The sequence below is a fragment of the Rhinopithecus bieti genome, unplaced genomic scaffold (assembly GCF_001698545.2).
Source record: "Rhinopithecus bieti isolate Rb0 unplaced genomic scaffold, ASM169854v2 scaffold_42084, whole genome shotgun sequence".
In the NCBI taxonomy this organism is placed as follows: domain Eukaryota; kingdom Metazoa; phylum Chordata; class Mammalia; order Primates; family Cercopithecidae; genus Rhinopithecus; species Rhinopithecus bieti.
Genome location: NW_016818934.1, coordinates 2,045,174 through 2,063,151, shown reverse-complemented (window position 1 = coordinate 2,063,151; position 17,978 = coordinate 2,045,174). Strand labels below are relative to the sequence as shown.

The window sequence follows — 17,978 nt, the reverse complement described above, 5'->3', positions numbered from 1 at the left end:
TTTTTTTTTTAAAAAAAAAAAACATTAATAGTCTTTCAAGAAGAAATGACTTTCTCCCTGGCATGTCCAGTCTTTAAGATATAACTGTTCATAAACATAAGGGTATGAAATTGAACATGTGAAGATTCTGTTTTTGAAAACAGGCACCAGCTTATTTCCTAACTGCTTGAATACTGGGTTTAAAGGAAGCCTGATAATAATTCAAATAAAAGGAATATGAAAAGTCACAAAGTAAACTGTGAAAGAGACACTTTTGTCCCAGGTAATTACATTTCAGAAAATATGAAGGCAAGAAAAGTTTGCCTAAATTGGAGAACCTTGTTTACAGCTCTCAGCTCCCTCATCTGCTGTGGACTCTGTGACTGCAGGGCGCTATCCCTGATTCAGGACACTCAGTACTCACAGGCAGCTCCACTGTGGGCTTCTGGCGTTGACAGGGAAATGGGTCTTTGGTTTGTCTCTCCTGATGTTCGCCTTTTCCAAACACTGGAGTTAGAAGGAAAGAGGACCATCAATTAGGACACCTCTACTCTGGCACCTCAGAAGTGAATGTCCTGCAAGGCTCAGGTGTTAGACTAAGCAGTATTTCCTGTTTCTCCTGAGGAAGCACAGAATCATGGAGCCTTGCAGCAGCTTGAAGCCTCTTTTGTTCTTTTACTGGTCATGGATCCATCTGGGCCCTTGCTTTGGGGAAAAAAGTATACATCTTCATATAAACAGGGCATTTTACAAGGAATTTAGGGAGCTCAGAGATTCCACTATTAATTAAGAAGCCCTCATTTAGCTCAACCTTGATATTTTTTAGATGAGAAAACAGCAGCCTGGAGAGACAGTGACTTGTGCTTGATCCCGGAATCCAGGGTTCTTTCTCCTGTTCCACATGGAGAACTTGCAGGTGAACAAACAAAACAAAACAAACAAACAAACAAAAGAAACTTGGATGTTGTTGAAGCCCTTCACTCCCTGTTCATAAAGTATTAAGCTGCCTGAGCCATAAGCCATGAGCCACGCATGATCTGTGTTTGAATTTACCCATGATTCTCCTCACCTGGATGACCTCAGGCTGTTCTGTGTTTTGCTGTTGTTTGTTTTTTAAGGTATTGTAGTAGCAATGGCTGGTGGGATTAGGAACAAGAGACATCCATGTAATCTCTTGAAGCAGATTTTGGCAAGCCTTTGTAATTCTAGAAAACTCTTGTAATGTGTATCTAAACATTTTTTATTATTACAGGTTATTTTTAGAGACGACCAATTTCAGTAGGGTATTGTGCATCATGAAAGATGTTCAGGCCGTTGGAAGTTTCCGTCTTGATGCTTTGGTTCCCTCCTGTGGTCAAGTGTGAGAATAGCAGGCTGGGCTCTGACCCTGTGTTTTCAGACTGAATTGCCTGTTGCCCCGTTCTGCACTCATGAGTCATCAGGGTGTCAAAACACTAGAAGGGATATATCAAAGGCACTGAGTTCCCACTTCTGAAGGGGCAGGGACTGCAGATACCAGTATGGTTAGGAGGTGACCCCATTCAGGAGAAACAAATTCACTTTGAAAGCTTTGAAAGGAAGAGTAGGACGCAGAGAGGATCACTTGAACTTGGAGGCCTATGTGTGTGATATCCCCCCTGACCCACAGCTTCTGTCTGAAGCTCCTCTCTGCCTGCCAGTGCTGCAGGGCTCTCTACTATGCTCTCCCCAATCCCAGCCCCTGTCCTAAGACGATGTTAGGAGGACGTTATGAAGCCTTTGAGGCAAACCATGGTCTTTTCCACACTCTGCTGGGAAACCCTTGTCAAAGACAAACTCCTGAGCTACAGGGGCCCTTGAGATATGCAATGTCTTTGGCAATCCCCACTCCACCTCATGTGTTTTCCCATAGTCATTCCAGGTCCAGTTCTCTGGGCTGGCTGACTTGTAGTATGAAATGATGAGACTTGGAGGAACTGGAGGAAGAAGGTCACTCAGGCATCTTCTGGGGAGCATGAGATGTTGCACTAATTCGGGAGTCACTTTCATTCCAACAGTGGACTTAGTCTGCTGTGTGACTCTGGGCAATGCTGCCCCCCTCTCTGGGGATTGGGGGTAGGATTAGCTTGTCCCTGTGTCCTGGATCTTCACGAGGCTGCTCCAACCTTGCAACTGGTTGAGGAAATCTCCCCAGACTCCTCCCTGTTTGCTGCCACATGTTCTCAGCTTCCAAGTCCAAGTTTCTGGCCTCCACTTATTCAGCTTTAGCGGCCCTTGGATACCCTCTTCCTGGCCTTTGGCAGCCCTTTCCCCACCATGGGTCTCTACCTGTGCCCTTGGCCTCCCCACCATTGCCATAGGTGAGAACTTTTCATCTATAGCCTCCTAGACCAGTGGTTTTGGATTTGCTGGCAAATTGGAATCTCCTGGAGAGCTTTAAAAGCTCCTCATGCCCACCCAGGCTGCTCCCCAGATGAATTAAATGGATGAGATGCAGGTGGTTCCAATGTGCAGCTGAGTTGAGACCCCGGAAGCTAACTGCCTGTCCCAGCTTCAACCTCTCGGAGACCCAGGGGGCATCCAGACACATCCGGGGAACTGTGACCTTGGTCAGAGGTCAGGTATGAGAGGTCAAGTCTGACTCCAGCGGGTCTCCCCACCACTCTGTGAAGTAGGTATTGCCATTGTCCCTGTTTTATTAGAGACTAGGAAGGCAGGGATCCAAGCGCGAGGGGGAGGAAATGCACACCTTTGCTCCTCTTCCGAATGGATGACCGCTCGATGTGAAATACACTCCTGTGCTCGCACAGCACAGCCTCCGAGGCCTCCTCCACCTTTGGGCCTGCTGTGCGTGGCTGCTCCCCACTGCCTCCTAGCCAGGGGCAAAACAAGACAGGTCAGTGTCCCACCTGGTCCACACCTGAGAGCGCCAAGCCAAGAGCCAGGAAAAATCACACAGATGCTGGAAAGGAGAGAGCGATGAAGCCTTAAGCTGGAGTAGTAATTGTATCAGTCTCTGCATAAAACACTTAGCTCTCTATTTCTCCATTAAAACTTCTGCTTCCTCTCCCCACAGTAACCCAAGTTATAGCCCATCAAGAGATGGATGAGCAGCTTGCCTTATTTCTCCAGCAAGGAAGCACTCTAAGACCCACTTAACTGCAACTTGCACTGGCATGAGCAGGTGGTAACCAGCGTCTTGGACTTCATCTGTGGCAGGGAGTCCCAAAGCTGCCTGCATGTTAGAATCACCTGGGTGCTTTAAAAAAATGCCTGAACTCCACCCCAGACCAGTTTTTCAAAATTAACATTTTGAATGCCCATGGTATCTAAAAGATGGCTCCAATATGCAGCTTGGGCTGAGAGCTGACATCGGTTCTTGCTACTCAAAGTGTGGTCCCTGGACCAGCAGCATTAGCATCATCTGCCTGGGAGCTTGTTAGAAATGCAGAATCTGAGGCTTTAACCAAGACTGATGGAATCAGAATCTGTATTTTAACAAGATCCAGCGGAGAATTCTGTGCTTATTAAAGTTTGACCAATACCAATTTATGGGGAGCTAGGAGTCCTGAGTCTGTGATCACCTGCAAGAAGCTCTCTGCTGTACCTTATTATCTTCAATTTTCACACTATCAGGAGAGCAGAGCACTCTTACCACTTGGGCTAGGGTTTCTCAGTGTGTGGATCAACAACTGACAGCACTGAATTACCTTGGTGTCTTGTTAAAGTGCATGCTCCTAGCCCTACTGCCTCACCCCCAGGTCTCGTAACTGGAGAATCTGGCGATCCTGGGGGGTATGCAGTTTTAACTTGCTCTGCTTCGGGTTCCAGTACACACTAGAGTTACATGGTCCAGCAGCTGCTTAGAACAGTAGAAAACATTCACCCTGTTACATCTGTACACTTTCTGGGTTGACTCACTTGGCCCTTTCAGTAGTGCCTTGAACAGAACGGGCACTATATATTATCACTAAAAGGAGGAAAATGGAAGCTCAGAGTGATTTCTTTAGCATCCTATAAATGGTGAGTCACGTGACTCAGCTCCCAATCCTTTTCTCTGCATTTTTGCTACTCAGAGTCTGGTTTGTGGACCAGGGAGCTTGCTTGGAATTCAGAGTCTCAGGCCCCACCCCAGAACTACTCAATTTGAATTGGCTTTTAACTAGATCTCCAGCTGATTCATGGGCATATGAAAGCTGGAAAGCACTGAGGTAGTTCACACTGCTTATGTAGAAACAACTTTGGCAAAGCTCAGAACATAGCAGGGCCAACAACTAGAGAGTCTGTGGTGCATGCATGATTAAGGAAAGCAGGTCTTGTCTACACTTTTTTTTTTTTTTCTAAGACAGAGTCTTGTCACCTAGGCTGGAGTATAGTGGCACAATGTCAGCTCACTGCAACCTCTGCCTGCTGGGTTCAGGCAATTCCCTACCTCAGCCTTCCAAGTAGCTGGGATTACAGGTGCCCACCACCATGCCTGGCTAATTTTTGTATTTTTAGTAGAGACAGGGTTTCACCATCTTGGCCAGGCTGGTCTTGAACTCCTGACCTCGTGATCCACCTATCTGGGGTTCCCAAAGTGCTGGGAGTACAGGCGTGAGCTACAGTGCCCAGCCTTGTCTATATTTTCATGCTGAGAGTTAACACACCTGATCACGTCCCTTCCCTCTGGCTCAGGATAGAGAAGCAGCTACTGTTTCAGCATCCTGTCCAGGGGTCAGCATTGAGCTATAACTCCCGAGGCTGAGAAGTGCCCCCCTACTCTGCACTTCAGAGACACCTGGAGTGTCAACTTGTCCTGGGAGGCCTGTGCAGGCAGGGTTCATGCAGGATGAGAACTGAGGGGTATCATTGCATCGCCTGACCAAGCAGGGCATTCTCCCGTAGTGCCATTCCCCCATAGTGCCATTCCCCAGAGCACATCTGCCAGACTGGGAAGGCACCTCTGCCTGTCTACTGCTTCTTGTTCCTCGTATGCCAATTGTCTGCTACCCCAGTCATCCCCTTGGTAATCCTAGTTTGACCTTAGAATCATAAACTCAGAACTGAATGGGAGTTTCAAGATCACAGTTCACCTTCCTCGTTCAGAGAAATTAACTCACCCAAATCATACAGTTCATAATCATGGCAAAGCTAGGAATTGCACTTGGGTCTCTCAGTTCCTAATTCACTGCTCTTTCCACCCTGATGCTGCATTATATCGAATGGCACAGACCTGTTTGGTGCAAGAAAGGAGTTTTCCTTTTAGTCTAGGGCCTGAACCTGGATATCAGAGGGCATGACAGACATCATTTACTAACCAGTGTTATTCTTCATATATCCAAAGAGGTACTCCAGTTTAACAAAATAAGGCAACATCTACCTGGAAAGTTATTGGTTGTTAAGATACTCCAGATTTGTCCACTGAGGAGTCAGCCATAGTAACACAGGTGGAGAGTGCTGGGCTTGCTTGTGGAAGATCTTTGGGTGGGTGAGTGGGTGGGTAGGTGATTGCCCTGGCAGAGCTGACAGATGGCTACAGAAGGCCAGTGGCTCAGCCTCCACTCCCTGATTCTTCACAGTTAGCAGCCCAGATTCTGCGCTACATGTTCCCAGAGTTGATGGCCCAGCTGCAAAATCAAAACAAAAGTACCTTTCTCACGTGGCCAAGACTGGAGTGCTGGGCTATAGACCACCCAGGGAGGGCAGCAGCTCCTCACGATGTGGCAGCCAAGAGTTGAGAACGGGAGAGGGGAACAGATGCCACAAAGAAGATTAGAGATAAAATAGCAAACTTCTCAAGGCTGTGCAAACACTTACAGTGAAGGTGATAGCAATTTACCACTGGCCTCTGGGACAAATTCTTAGGACTTTCATCATGGATAAAGACACTTTCAAGAATATTATGAACATGTCTATCAAATGTTTAGAAATGAGATGTGCCATTGGTGAGGTGGGGAGAAAAGAAAACAATAACGCTGGCTGGGAACCAAAGTCACTAATTTCTGCATGGTGTTTTGCAAGTCACATAATCCCATTGACAGTTTCCTCAATGGCAGGCATGAAATTCTCCCAGAAAGAAATATACAGACCCTGTAGGGTTGACCTTGCAAACCCAAACTGTAAATGATGACAGATATCTCAGGGGTACCTACCATTTCTTTCTCATATTGTTATGGAGATGAGATAATGCTTATAAAATGCTCTGGAAAATAACTTTGCAGTGTTCACACATTAGGTGTCTCCTGAGGGAGGACACATTCCTCTGATGAAACTAGGCCCCTCTGCTCCAGGCAAGATAGCTCCTTATCCTTAGGTCACACCTGGCATTTTACACCTACCTGCACTGACTCTTACCTTGCTAAGAGTTAATTATGTGTTCTTGACTATCACCTTTATATTATGGTGAGATCTTTGACAGCTAGGATTATGCCATTTTACCTTGGCCCCCCACTAACTATCATGAATCTGGTATACTTGTTGGTACTCAGAAGTGTTTGTTGAACACATTAGCAAGGGATAATTATCCTATGACATTTTAATATTTTTTTGAGACAGGGTCTTGCTTTGTTGTCCAGGCTGGAGTGCAATGGTCCAATCATAACTCACTGCAGCCTGAAACTCCTGAACTCCAGCGATCCTCCCACCTTAGCCTCCTGAATAGTTGGGACTACAAGCATGCCTCACCATGCATAGCTAATTATTATTATTGTTGTTGTTGTTGTTGTTGTTTTTGGTAGAGCCAGGGTCTCATCATGTTGACCAGTTTGGTCTCAAACTCCTGGGCTCAAGTGATCCTCCTGCCTCAGCCTCCCAAAGTGCCAGGATTACAGGCATGAGCCACAACATCCAGCCTGCATTTTAATTTCTGAATAGCATAATGGACAAAGTCATTAGATATTTCAGGGTATAAACAAGTTTTAAAAAATAATGTATCTTAGGGTAAATGTTAAATGTTTGATAGACACTGAAATACAGATGAGAGTCCTTCATAGGCTGAAAAAAGTTATAGCTGAATTGTGTACGATTTTGGAAATTGCAGGGCAAGGACTGACTATTTCTAGTGTTATTTGGATAAAAGAGTAGAAGTTTATAGATGGTAATATAATGGTTGGTCATTTATGATCAACTAACCAGAAACCTAGGAGCTCTTAAAGAGTAGCTAGAAGAACTCAATTAATGAAAGACAAGAAAATAGGCTATTGAAGGTGGGGATCTGGCTCCCTGTGATTTATTTTGGTTGCTAAGATATTACATAGGTCCATTCCATCTGGCTGTGAAACCCTAAGCTCTTTGAGGTGGAACTGGGCATTCTATAGCTCAAGAGTAAATTTTGTTTACAATAAGCACTCAATAATTGCCTTAATCACTTTTTTCACTCCCCTCCCCACCTCCAATACCGTGGCGCACATAGAAAATAGTATTTGTACAGCATGGTGCAGTAAACAGATGATGTTTATGGCCAGAGGGCCTGGGCCCAGGAACTCTACCACAGTACCTGGCTGCTTGGAGGTGAGGCGTAGCTCTCTTGGGCAGTTACACGCATGTCCTGGAAAAGCTGTGGGTGAGCCTCAGAAGCTGAGTAACTCCTCGGCATGCCTGCCTGGTGTAGGGGCTGCTGTTCTCCTCTCCTCTAACTAGCCTTATTAAGTGTCCAGGTGCATGTAGCTTCACGCTGGGGGCCATTCAGGACCATTCTAGGGGCACAGTCCTTGCCCTCGAGGATTGCCATCATCCTGTGTTTTAACAGGCAGGAGGCCAATGGTGCTTTCTTCTCTTGACTCAGGGAAGGAAAGAACAGTTATGAGCCATGATGGTTTTCTCAGGAACACTTTCCTTGGGAGAGGTGATCTTGAAGTACTCGTGCCACTGACTCATGCCAACTGTTCAAATATCAGTGGTTCAAAAAAAAAAAAAAGATTTCATAGAAGCGCCCACTGGTGAAATAAAGTTATAACTTATTACAATTTCTTTGAGAGGAACAAAATAAACCTAAATCATATGTGACTTCTTTCAGAGGGGAAATAATAATCTACCCTCTTTCTGAAAATCAACCTTTACCCAAACAGGTCCATGCCTCTACACTTTCTGTGACTTGTCTTTCTCAGGTTTGTTTTTTTTTTTTTTTTGAGTTGGAGTTTCGCTGTGTCACCCAGGCTGGAGTGCAGTGGCACGATCTTGGCTCACTGCAACTTCCACCTTCCGGGTTCAAGCAGTTCTCCTGTCTCAGCCTCCCAAGTAACTGGGACTACAGGTGTGTGCCACTACACCTGGCTAATTTTTACATTTTTAGTAGAGACAGGGTTTCACTATATTGGTTAGGCTGGTCTCGAACTCCTGACCTCAGGTGATCTGCCCACCTCTGCCTCCCAAAGTGCTAGGATTACAGGCATGAGCCACTGCACCCAGCCCTTTCTCAGGTTTTGAACAGGATTTACTCTCTCCTGGGGGCGAATTGATGTTGTCCATTTTTCAGTAGCAATGTCCAACATGAGCACAAGAAGCCACCATCAAGACCTACTTGCCATCCCTCCCCAGCTTCCTTGGCCTTCCAGTTTGTGGACACACCCACACATCGCAAGGCAATTTCCTGGCTGCAATACCAGAACCACTTTCTTTGAAGTGACACATCATATATAATTTGATCTTTTTTTTTTTTCTCTCTACAACCAGTTCTATGCTTTGATTGACTATGCTTTGGCCACAGTTTGGGTAAATGTTTTCCCACATGGAAGCTGAGCTTTGCACTAAGACTTGTAATTCCTCTGGCTATTCTCTGTGTGTGCGATATGGATACTTGTGGGTGGTAAGTGGGGTGGTACCTTTTTCTGTGAAGTTGTATTTAGTAGAAATTTTCAAAGATCATTCTCTAAACTCTGTAAGGCATTAGATGTTAGAATTGGAAAAGGCTTTGATATGATCTTGTCCAGCTCTCCCATTTTACAGATTTGGAAACTGAGGCCACAAGAAATGGAATGACTTCCCCTAGGCCACACAGCTATTGGCAGAGCTGAGCATAGATAAGACATAGGTCTCTCTTCTCTCGTATCTTGTAGTCTAAGATTTATTTCCCTAAACCTTACTCCCCATTAGGGGTTTAGTTTGAATTTCTTGCTTTCTTTTGTTTTTTTTGAGACAGAGTCTCGCTCTGTCACCTAGGCTGGAGTGCAGTGGCATGTTCTCGGCTCACTGCAACCTCTGCCTCCTGGGTTCAAGCAATTCTCCTGTCTCACCCTCCTGAGTAGCTGGGACTACAGGTGCATGCCACCACTCCTGGCTTTTTTTTTTTTTTTTTTTTTTGTATTTTTAGTAGAGACGGGGTTTCATGGTGTTAGCTAGGATGGTCTTGCTCTCCTGACCTCAGGTGGTCCACCCGCCTCTGCCTCCCGAAGTGCTGGGATTACAGGCGTAAGCCATCATGCCCAGTCTAGTTAAAATCTTTCAATTCAACTCTGCTTTGGAATGTAATGGCCAAAGTAGGTATTCTAGAATCAATTTCTCTTTAAACCATGGCTCCCTTTCCTCAAGAAAAAGCCCAGTCTTCCTGAGACTTCCTATCTGGACCAGGAGGTGGGATGAGAGATGCATGGAATGAAGGGAAGACCAGGTCCATGGGACACTTGGAGATAAATTACTTGGAAGCTTCAACTTCTTACTCCATTAGCCAATTTTTTTATTTTAAGAAGGTGGGGTATAAGTCACTGTTACCTTGAAAGAAGTGAGACTCATCCTCATAGCAAATGCTTTAAACTTTCTCTTCTCCTTCCCACGCAGCTCACTTGTTGGCTAACGGACTAGCCTAAATTTCGTTTCTTTCAGTGTCTTTGGCTCATTCCGTGGGGAAGATGTTAATTAGCATAAATGAGTTGATGCCTTATTGAACCTCGTGATACCTGATGATAAAGCCTCATAAATGAAGTTAAAGAGAGTACAAAGGTCAGAGCACCCCATCTTTAACTGCGGGACACCTGACTGATTTTTCTCCAGAATGTCTTTGCACTCTTCTCACTGTTCCTACCCTGGCCCACACCCTCAGAATTGCATGTTTATATCATCAGTTTCCCTAATCTTCCCTCTTCCATCCATTCTAAACTTCAGCAGCTAGACCATATTATTATGTCATTCTCTTACTCTGTAACCTACATGGCTCCCTATTGCCAAAAGTATTATGCTCAAATTCCTCTGCCTGGCTTTCCTGATGTTCTTACAACAACTTCATCCTCAAGCTTCACCCGTTTCTTTCCCAATGCACACCATGCCAAGGTATTCTGGCCTTATCACTGGCCCTCTGTGCTCCCTCCATGCCTCTTCTTGCCTAAGTTCTATCCATCTTTCAAGGTCTGCTTTGTGTTCTACTTCCTCCATGAAGCCATCCTTGGCTTATTTGGTCATATGGATGATTCCAGTCCTTGAATTCCCATTGTACTTGCAGAGGGTACTCTACACTACATCTTTTGAAGTTGGGGCTGCAGTGGAGTTTCCTATTGATAGTTACAATGCACATAACCAGTATTCAATACATACATTCCAATCTAATGAAACTATTTGGAATTAGCAATTCTGTGTAACCAAGTATCCTTTGAGTTTGAGCACTGGCAGAAGGAAACTGAGGCCCAGAGATAAGTGGCATACCTGAGGCCACACCTGGTCAGTTAGGAAGCAAGGTTTTGACCTCCTGGTTTTGGATTCTTTACTCCTGCAATGTAGGTGTTTTACAGACAATTGGAGCCTTCTCAAATGATATCAATGGATTTTCAACTTTTTAAATTAAAAAAATTAAGAATTATTTTGTATCTCAAAAGGAGTTACAAAAGTTACCAAAATAATGAGCACTGGTGTGTCATCACAATCGCAACACCCCTGAAAGGCCACTCTTTCATACTCCCTTTCTCCACATGCTCTTCTATGCCTTCTTCTTCACTACCTATGGCAGACATAGCTATGCAGAAGCTATGGCAACCTATGGCAGACGAAGGTAATTGACCCCAGCACTCTTTCCCTATAAGTCTAGATACAGCCTCAGAATCCTTCTCAACACAATGATCTTGAAAGCCAGTACCAATCAGGCACTTTAGAGTAAATGTATTTTTCCCTCTAGCCACACAGAAGGGTGTGGACATTGCATACATTTGAGAGAAGGGGTCCAACGAGGCCAAGGTGGTGATAGTAGGTAGAGGCCTGGCACTACCTACCACATCTGGGCACATTCACACCTCACAGGATTGCTTTCCCTCACCAAGTTCACCAAGGCTTATATTCTTTGGTGCTGGTTTTGGAGGATATCACATACTTTACAAGGCTGTCCATTCTCTGATAAGAGAACGTCAATATCCTAGAATGTTGTTCCTTATGGCATGGCTATTTGTCTTCCAGACACATCTGCTGTCAGTGGCTGCACAGAATAGGTCTACAGTAATCTGAGTACGTAGAAGAGGGACAGGAGACAGGTTGTTAGGAGCTGGGATGTTAAGATGTTTGTGGACACTGGAGAACCCAGTTCTATTGGTGTTTCTGAGGAAGGGCCAATTGGTGTCTCTGAGGAGAGAGGCCAAGGAGCCTGGAGCAGAAGCATCTTCCCTGGAAGCTGCAGGTAATGAACCGTGGGCAGAAGGTATTCAGTTCTATCTCATTAGCCAGAGGTGACATCCCAGAGGCCCAACTTGGCACAGTGCTGCCCTGGAAACCAAACTGATGTCACAGCCATGGGTCATAGAGTCATGGGAAGGATGACAAATAACGAGATGGCTCTTCCAGTGGGCGTGTGTGGTGGTGAGGGATTTGGGGGCTGATGGATGAGCCTGGTTTCAGCAGCAGGTGAGAAGGTGAGCAGGAAGTACTCAGGGTTATGAGTTAGGACACGTGGACTTTTGTCCAGCCTCATTTACCACCTGGACAAGTGTCTGGACAAGCCATGGTTTCCTCATCTATAAAATAAGAGGTTTGAACTATAAATTTTTAAAGGCCTATCCAGCTTGAAGCTTCCAATATATACATTGTCTCTGGCATTCTTAGTAAGGTTCCCACCCCAGGACTGTCTTCCCCAGATGCAGTTCAACAGAAGGAAGAAACAGAACAAGACCAGCCTTTCTTTCTTCTCTTCCTTTGAAGAGTTAAGTGGTCTTGTTGGCTAGGACGTGTACCTGGTTCAGCTCTCTCTCCCAGGACCTCTTACCTGGGCTCCTTTTGATTTCCTGCATGCAGTGGGAGGAATCTAGACCACTGGGACTAGAAAGCAGCAGCTTCCTTCTGATTGGGCGGCGTCTCTGGTCCTCAACTCCAGGTGCTGTGACTTCTCCTAAACACCAACCTCTTCACCTCCCTGAGCCCTCCAGCTCATCCTCTGGCTGACTTGCTATAAATTCACTAGCTTGCATTCCTTGAACCTGTGCCTGGCGCACGTCTGCCAGTTGAGGAAGGGTACCATGGAGGACCGGGGAGAAGAAAGACAAATGCCCCTTCTCACAAATGCTCACCCATGTCCGCCCAGCCTTCCTGCCAAAAGACTATTTCCTAAACTCCCTGGGGAGGACTAGCTTCAGCTACCATAGTTCCCCCAACTTGGTTGGATCAGGTAGGTTCTCTTTAAAGAGGCAGAGCTGGGGACTGTCTGGTAGCTTCTCTCTTGTCCCATAGGTTACCTCCCAGTTGCACCTCTCGTTAGAATTCTCGCTCCAGCGTTTGCCTTTAAAGCAATTATTTATTATCTCCTCAGGGGGCCAATTTGCCTTCCCACCTCAATAAACTCCCTTAATTCCCCATAGGGGCAGGGCACAGGGGAACAGCATTGCCATCAGCATCTGAATGGAAATTTCTGCACAGCCCGATACTAGATGCTGCCTTTCTAGTTCTATGGAAATTTTCAGACCTTTCTTCCTTCTGATTCCTGCTGACTGGGGTCCTGGGGACCTGGAGGCTTACTGCAGGACCCTCTCAGAGCAAGAAGGTGTGATGAACCCCCACCAGCAGGAAGAACTCTGAGATCTGTACATTAGGGAGCTGGCCATTGCAAGTCCCATGAGGCCATAGGGTCTGGGGGTCTGGAGTTTGGGGAGGGGGCCCAATCCAAACATGTTTTGTTTGGCTTTGTGAGTATGATGGGTCATGCATCAACCCCCAAGCTTTTGCCCTCCCCACTCCACATACACACACTCAGTGGTGGGGTGTGAGGCAGTCTACCCAGGTTCCTAACACTGAGGAAATTAGCTACACCTGAGTAGACAAACTCCCCCGCTGACGTCAAAGGCCCCCTTCCTACCATGCCAGGCATTTTGGAACTGTTAAAGAGGGGTCCTAATCATGGAGGGCCTTCTGAGGAAGGAAAGCAAACAAAGCGGGTGGGAGGAGCCCAGCAGGCCCCCACATTCCAGGGAGAGGTGGGGAATGGTGTGGAGGGGAGGTCGGTCGCCTGCATAGGGGCCTGTCCTTGTGTTGCTAGTTCAGGGCCCATGGCTATCTGCTAGCAACACGGAGCCTTCATGTTTTCCTTGTCCCTGCTGGCTGGCCTGTTGGCTCAGCCCTCACTGCTGTCCCTTGTTCTCTCACCCTGGCTTCTCCTAAGGGCTCCTGAACTTCTTGAGATGAGCTCACTCCAGCTACCTAAGCATCCACCTACTCCAGACATAACAGGGAGCCACCTGTGAACAATATGTCATTAATTTGAAAAGACAGGAAATGATGACCTTAAGAAGGCTTTCAGGAAGTTCATACACATTCCATTAGCCAAATGGAATTGTGGTTCTTTAAGATGTACTGAGTATCTGTCACACACACTAGACTCAGGATGGGGCAATAAAGTGCTATCTTGGAAAGCAGAAGGCCAAGATGGAATCTTGCCCCCAACAGGTCCTACTAAAGACTGCAGCTCAGATACCAAGGGCTCTTCAAGAGATCAATTTATGCCTACAGACTCTTTATTTGAAGGCTCAACTGGAATTCACTTGCGAACGAGGTTTTCTTCACAATGCTAGTGGCTTCCTTCAATTCTACGTTTTCAACCTTACAGAGGGAGGAGGCCTACATTAACCACCAGGAGCTAAACTTGGGGAGGTCAGATCCTCCAAGGGAAAGAGCCCAAGTCCGTATGGAATAAATGCAAGCTGGAGCTGGAAGTTCTCCAAAGGGTTACTTATTTTGCTTCATTCTGCTCCAGCAGCCTGTGCAGCGGTAGAAGGGGGCTGAGAGGTCGTTGTTATCAATTTGCAGAGGGTTAAAAAGGACTTGTCATTTTCTCCCTTGTCCCCTTCTTGGGGTCTTGGAATTTCTAGTTCCACTTGGGGTAGAAGTGCTCCCTGTGGATTCTTTCATTTTTCTCTGAATGACTAGAGACAGGAAAAACCAGGCAAGTAAAAAAAGTCTCATATAAAATGTGAATGCCTTTAAAGTTACCAGATGAGAACATGGTTTATCGAGTAGAAATCATACCCATACTGAAACTGCCAGTCCTGCCTGGTTTTAGATTAGAGCTGTCCTCAGGCCATCACAACCTTTATGACCCAAGAAAACTAAGGTCAGGCTCATACAGGAAAGCATGAACAAATGTTCCATGACGTTTGCACGCTGGTCTGATATAACCACAAACTTAGGCTGTGAAGACACAGTTTTCTGACAGGCAGATCTTAGAGGGTTGGCCAGAAAGAGAGTCCCTTCAGAGGGGAGAGTGATGGGAAGGAGAAAGTCAATGTGCAGTTGAAGAATGTTGGTCCCCAGCTTTTGTCCATGTAAGCAACCATGTTGAGCATTTTGGTAAAGTGGCCAAAGGGCTAACTGGTCAAGCTCTAGAAAAGTAGTAAAGGCACTTGTGGTATATTTTTGGTACACATGGTCTTCATGTTCTTACCCTTTTACGACCTCAGTGATAACTCCTCTTTATTCCTCCTTGGAAATTCAGGGTCATAGAATCACAGAAAGTTGGGAACTGGAAAAGAGAGGCTGCAGTGGTTATCTGGTCTGGTTAACCACCCCAAAACAAGCATCTCCAACTGGCCTGACACCCTGCTCCTGCACTATCAGGGCAGGAATCCTAGGACCTCATAGGACATTATCTCTCGAGCAACTTCCACTGTTAAAAAGCGCCCTTCTCCACTGATTCAAAGTCTGTTTGCTTATCACTCCCACCTACTGCACTCCCTCTGTGCTCTGAAGAAACATTGAACACATTGACTTCTCCCACAATCATTACCTAATACTGCAGACACACACAGTCCTAGCTCTTTCATCTCTTCTCCAAGCCAAACACAACCAGCTTCATCATCATCCTCCCCTGTGAGACGAGGGTGCTCCAGACCCCCATCCATCCAGCTTGGCCACATCTTGCCATGCCCTCCTTTGCCAAAGACTCTCTCGAAATGTGCCACCCATTTTTCTTTGTACTCTTTCTTCCCTTTTCGTCAAATCTGTTCTCAGAAATGGCTCCTTTGGCCTAAGATACAAATGATTGAGCATGCTTACTGTGGTACCTTCTCAGGACTATTTACAGCTGAACAGATTTAAAGCCTTAAGTTGAAGGAATGGCTGGGAATACTTGGGTAGCAGGTAATGGAAAGATAGGAGATACAAGGGGACAAGGCACTGAAATCTTCCTGGAACCCTTAAAATCATGCCTAAAACACTTTTTAAACAGAAGATTAGCCTGACAAAGTCAGGAGCTCAAGACCAGCCTGGCCAACATGCTGAAACCCCGTCTTTACTAAAAAGTACAAAAAAAAAAAAAAACAAAAATAGCTGGGCATGGTGGTGGGTGCCTGTAATACCAGCTACTTGAGAGGCTGAGGCAGGAGAATTGCTTGAACCTGGGAGGTGGAGGCTGCAGTGAGCTGGGATCGCACCATTGCACTCCAGCCTGGGCAACAAGAACAAAACTCTGTCTCAAAAAAAAAAAAAAAAAAAAAGAGGTAGTGCTGTGACCTTCAGTGGGCTCAGGCAGTCTGCATCCTCATCTTCACCCCAGGTGAGACTACTCACCTGGCTGGGTATATTCCCATAAAATGAATTCCTTGCAGGCAGGAGCTGGTCTGATTCTTTCCTGATTTGTTGTCAATCCTGGGGCCTGAGTAACACATTAATAGTTCCTCACGCAATGTCTTCTGGGTGAATGAGTGAATAAGGTTAGGCCATGAGGCAGACAGAGCTTCTCAGCTCATGAAAGTTGGCAAATGGCCCTGGGCAGGCTACACAGGGGCCCATCTGTGATGGATTAAGGGGAATGGACAGAAGCTTGGGGCCAGGAGTTGTGAGAAGCTGTATCTGATTTCTGGAGCAAGAGGAGATAGAAAATTAAAAAAAAATCATAAGCACACATGGAGATTCTATTTTAGCCCTCATCTCAAAGATTTTCTGAAACTAAAAACATGATTTTTAAACTAAAAAAAATCAACTTATCTGTTGAATTGAAGAAAAGAAAGGTTATTGTTGGGACCTAAATCAGTGGTCTGGAAGGTCAAATGGAAGGAATATCTCAAAGCAGAGCAAAAATACAAATGATAAAAATTGTGAAGAAGAACACAAGCAACTTGAAATAGAGATCAAGGAGGCCTATCACATGGATATAGGAGTTCCAGAAACAGAAAAAAGGAAGAGATAGAGGGAAACCATAATCAAATCTTAGAAGAAAAGTCGCTAAGCTGAAGAAAGACTTGAGTTTGCAGATTAAAAGGCAGGATTGATGAGAAAAGACACACCCCGGGCTTAGCTTCATAAAATTCCCGAAATCCGTAGACAAAAAAGACACCTAACAATCATCTAGAAAGAAAGAACAGGTTATTTACAAAGGAAAAAGAATGAGATTGGCACCAGATTTCTCATGTGTAACACCCAAAAGCCAGAAAATGAAGGAACAACATCCAGAGACCACTGAGGGGAGAGACTGCAGGGCAGGAGCCCCACGCCTCCAAAATGTCACCGTCTGCCGGGGTAAGAAACTCTGTCAACATGCAAAGAGTCAAAGAATATGTCACCATATTCTCTCATAGATTACTTGAAGAAAATACAAAGAGTTGTAAACAAGTAATAATTGGAATAGAGATAGCAAGACAGGGGAAGAAGAACAGATGAAAGAGTAATAAAAGGTAGCATATTCAATACAAACGGTAAACTCCAAATGGACGATAGAATGGCTGGGAATGTGTGATGTATGGGCTCAGTAAGAATTCTTGTGAAAAGAAGAGGCATATTGCAAGGGGAAAATTATTAAAAATGATAAATGATCTTAGCACAATTTAGGAGTGGGAGATGGCTGGAGAAGTAAACACATTTCAGGGACCGGGGCGCTGGGGAGGGGAATAGTGAAGTTATTTCAAAGGCCATAGTTTCTTGGGGTAGGGAAAGGTCATTGGAGAAATGGGGTATCTTGTCAGGGAAAATTATTTTTCATCTTGTTTTTATAATAAGAGAGAAATATGCTTTTGATTATGAGTGTTGGGAAAGGAGCAGTAACCACTAGCAGAATGTAAAACAACAGTGGACCAAATTAACAAAGGGAAGAAAGAAAGAGGGAGTACCATGATCAAACTTGTGAAACGAGAAAAATGAAATAACTAAAAAGGAAAGAAAAATAAATCGTAAAAAATAAAGTGAAAGAAAAAAACTAGTATATTAGTTATTACATAAGATGTGAAGAGGTTAACTTATTAAATTATAGAAACACTGAGATTAGGTAAAAACATGAAACATTGCTATATGTTATTTTTTAAAAATAGTTAAAAGTAAACAAAGTTAAAAATTAAAAATGATAAAGGTTAAAACAAAGGGATAAGAAAATATCAGAAAGAAGGAAGGTACAACAACATTAATAATGGTTGAGTTGGAGTGATGGTTAGAAGCGTTAACTAGAATAAAGAGGGTAACTTATAATAGGCAAAATTTATGAAGAATCAATGATTGTACAAATTAATAGGCATCAAACAATGTGGTAACTTATATGAGATAAATGTTTTAGAAACACAAAGAGAAATTAATGAAACTGTACAATTATAGTTGATTTTTAACAAACTCTTTTCAGAATTAAGACCCCATATACAAAAAAAAAAGAACATAGAGGAATTGAA

General features: G+C 44.8%; 1 protein-coding gene across 3 annotated transcripts in view; it reads right to left on the bottom strand.

The window, feature by feature from the left end:
- Positions 1-17,978, bottom strand: part of SLC14A2 (solute carrier family 14 member 2) — a 70,869-nt gene that overhangs the window by 15,679 nt on the left and 37,212 nt on the right. For all 3 annotated transcript variants that reach the window (XM_017857856.1, XM_017857854.1, XM_017857855.1), the window contains exons 11-12: positions 2,708-2,830; positions 404-486 (exon numbers count right to left, since the gene is read on the bottom strand). In XM_017857856.1, the coding sequence (XP_017713345.1) occupies positions 404-486; positions 2,708-2,830 (206 nt within the window). The remainder of the gene's footprint in view (positions 1-403; positions 487-2,707; positions 2,831-17,978) is intronic.